Below are 3,643 nucleotides of genomic sequence, written 5' to 3' on the forward strand. Positions count from 1 at the left end.
TTATAATGAATATGAAGTGTATTAATAACAACGACTAAGTAACGTTTTTATTAAAACCAAGTCATGTTGTATATTCAGTAAAATCATCCATGTAAATACGTTTGTTTGATCTTGGTGATAAATCATCAGTTGCCCCATCTGGATTGTTATTTATTGATTCTTGCAATACGCGATTCCTAAGTCGCTTAATATGTCGTAAGCGCTCTAACCAATTAGAAGCATATGGATTGTGACTGTTTTGTTCTAAAGATGATGAAACCATTGAAGCAAGCTATAACAGAAAACAACTTACGAATTTCATTATAGTACAATTTATATTCAAATAGACTAAAGATTTAAGTTATAATTTTTCTAAAAAGATATTAAATTTCTTATAAAACTTACATTGGCGTGAAGAGCAAGTTGTCGAGATAAAATAGCTAAGTTCTGATCAGAAATAATTTTTGGCTCACTATGTCTAATATGTTTAGCCAATTCTTCTTTTACTTGAACTGTAACTTGATTAGTACCATGATCTAAGGGCTGGATCACAACACATGCATAATTGAATTGTCCCTAAAGAAGCAAATAAATTGGTATATTTTAACCGCATTTGTAATAACACTATAATAATACATACTTTTACAGTTTGTATATTATATGGCTCTCCAGATTCATTATAAACAACAGTAACATAGTTATTTCCAATATGCTGCTTTTTAGATGTACACTTAGGATCACTTAGTTTTGTTGGCATCAATGTTGCTACATGAAACGCCACCTGGTAAAATTGTATAAAAATTTATTAAGGATTTAAAATGAAATAAAAATTTTAGTAATTTCTTTCAACCTGTGTAACATCATCTTGCCAAATATATGCAAAGTTTCCATTTTCACCATTACGGTCTAAGCCACCTAAAAACACGCTTTCATCAACATCTTTCAGTCGAACCAAGGTTCCTAATCGTTGCAAAAATTCTGTATATCGAAGTGATCCATGTTGATTAGCTAAAATTTCAGTTTCATTAGAAGCTTGTCCTGGACCAACATAAAGAACTCCAATTTTATGGGTTTCATATGGTTGTATTCTATCTAAGTTTGTCACTGCCCTTTGCACGGCCGTTGTTTGTGGCACCAACAAAGGTTTTTCTGAAGGAGAGCCAAAGTGTGCTGTATGATACAGTTGCAAAAACACAAAACTGTAATATGTAATTCAAATATAAATTTTTAATATAACAAAAATAGTTACTTACTGAATATTTTCATTTAAAAGTATTATAATATTACCTAGGATTAATACCAGTTTTAGGAGTATCTTTTACTCGAGGTGAATTTCCTCTACGAATATTATCCCATTCTCCACGAGATTTTTTTACAGGACTCATCACAGAAATTGTATGACCCCTATCACGAAAAGGTAAAGGCAAAGGAGGTAACATAGAAGGATCAGGTTTTTCATCCTTTTGCTAGAAATAATATGTACATGTAATTTTTTGTTGTTGTACACTATAATTATATACACACCTTGTCTGGAAGGTGATTACGTCCAATAGGTGGTTTACAATCTGATCCTAATAACATGTTTTTTTGACCAGAATCAAGACTAGATAACCGAGGATAAATTTGTGTAGGTGATTGTGGAGGTTTTGTAGTAGATGATTGAATTTGTGTTGTGCGTCCTTGTACTCCCAAAAAGTTTCCTTGGACCTGCAAAAGTACGTAAAAGATTTTCATAATATATCGCATAAACATATTACAAATCCTATTTATTTAAATACCATACCTGCACAGTAGTCGGCGATGGAGGAACAGTATTACTAGTAGTAGTCGTAATAATTTGAGTTACTTGCGTTGCACCTGGATAAGAACGTTGAGATCGCAGTGCACTTGGATGATCTGATGCATTTTCTGATGGAGGTGTGGTGCCCATACCAAACATTTCTTCTGGAATAGCTTCACAACTGACTCTATAAAAACATTATATCAATATCAATACATTTATACAATAATGAAAATTAGTAATCTAGTATCGATATGTATGTTGCAACTAGTATTAAAATTTATCTAATTAAAACTGAACAATGTAAGCTTTAAAAGTTATTAATTGTTTGCTAAATCAAAATAATAATACCTCATATCTTTTGCATATGTATTTTTCGCATGTTTTTTTAATTCAGCATCAAGTTTAACTTCTATATCGGCTGATGAAATATCTCGGTCTACTTGTTGCAAATTTAGCTTTTCTTTATTTAAAAATGGATTCTTCCAATTAGCACTCATTTCAGGACTAGAATTTGATCTGCGCACTGGATTTCGAGAACGACGTAAATCTATCAAAAATTTTTACTTTTTAATACACAAATTTTTCTAACTACTTGTCACGAAAGCTAAAATATAATACTACTTAATACCATCTTCACCATCTTCTAAACTTTCTAAACTATCACGTGAACTTTGCCTTGAAGGGCTCGGTCGAGCCGGAGAACCAGGTATTGCAATTGGACCCGATGATACAGAAGATATCACAGATTTCATGACATTATGATCACTTCGCACTTGATCTACATTTTTATCTGCAATATCCTACAAAAAACTTTTATAGATTTTTCTACACAATTTTTAAATTACATATTTTTAAGTTACCTCTATTTCGTCTCCAGAACATTCTGATGTAGATTCTTGTTGCTTTTGCATTAAATCTTGATTTGGCCTATATAAAGCCATTATGTCATATACAGGAAAATCTATGTTTGTTTCAAATTGCATAGAATTTTGAATTCTCATAATCCAAGACATATCGCCCGTAGGTCTACGCACATATATTTCAGCCCAACCTTGACACCAGCAAGCACAAAGTACATGCTCTTCTTGTTTTTCGCTATTGAGAATTTGTTCCAATTTCGACGATTCTATTTGATCTTTATCTGTTTTTTCTGCAGGATAATTTTTTTTTGTTACATCTAAATCTTCTGATGTTTTCTTTGACTCTTCTGTTGGGGAATTTGCAGCTGTATTTGCAGTAGAATTTCCATGACCTCCAGATGACTGCCTAGATAATTTGTCCTCTTTTGCTGTCTATATATTGTAATTATATATTTTAAAAAATTTGACTATAACAAAAGATTTCTGCAAATACTATCAATAACATGAAGCAATAATACCTCTGTACTCGATGCTCGTCTTAAATTTGATTGAGATGCTTTCCCATGTTCAGGGGATTGAAGACCAGGTTTACATGCAACCCAACAATTATCACAAAGTCCTCCTCGCATTGCTTTATTACTGCAACCACTTGTTGTTACTGTAATAAGTTTGTTACCAAGCAGCCATGTCATTGATTGACCCTCCTTAAGAAGAAAATCAGCAGCTGGTAACCTAAATATAAACAAATTGTACTTATTTATATTTTTATAATTAATAGAACATATAGAAATTTTTAATTTACCTTTTAGGGCGAGCTGAATAAGTCGAAAATGTGTATCGGGCCATAAGATCAATGCAAGTTTCGGTAAGTTCAACATGAAAAGTCATTAAAGCTTCATCGATGGGAGGTTTTAAATCAGAAACTTTATTATCTCCAATCATACGATTAGCCATTATTGGTCTTTCTCTCCTACCTCTACTGCCCTATATACAAAAATTGAATTAAAAAATTATAACAAAG

General features: G+C 32.0%; 1 protein-coding gene across 1 annotated transcript in view; it reads right to left on the minus strand.

Moving 5' to 3' along the window:
* Positions 1-61: 61 nt before the first annotated feature.
* LOC108571945 (tuberin) overlaps positions 62-3,643 on the minus strand; it is a 7,764-nt gene continuing 4,182 nt past the window's right edge. Inside the window, 12 exon segments of the mRNA XM_017934102.1 lie at positions 62-271; positions 385-555; positions 620-760; positions 830-1,178; positions 1,267-1,445; positions 1,504-1,686; positions 1,763-1,946; positions 2,111-2,309; positions 2,391-2,562; positions 2,623-3,054; positions 3,141-3,354; positions 3,425-3,606. Of these exon segments, the coding sequence (XP_017789591.1) occupies positions 62-271; positions 385-555; positions 620-760; positions 830-1,178; positions 1,267-1,445; positions 1,504-1,686; positions 1,763-1,946; positions 2,111-2,309; positions 2,391-2,562; positions 2,623-3,054; positions 3,141-3,354; positions 3,425-3,606 (2,616 nt within the window).

The sequence above is a fragment of the Habropoda laboriosa genome, unplaced genomic scaffold (assembly GCF_001263275.1).
Source record: "Habropoda laboriosa isolate 0110345459 unplaced genomic scaffold, ASM126327v1 scaffold67, whole genome shotgun sequence".
Taxonomy (NCBI): domain Eukaryota; kingdom Metazoa; phylum Arthropoda; class Insecta; order Hymenoptera; family Apidae; genus Habropoda; species Habropoda laboriosa.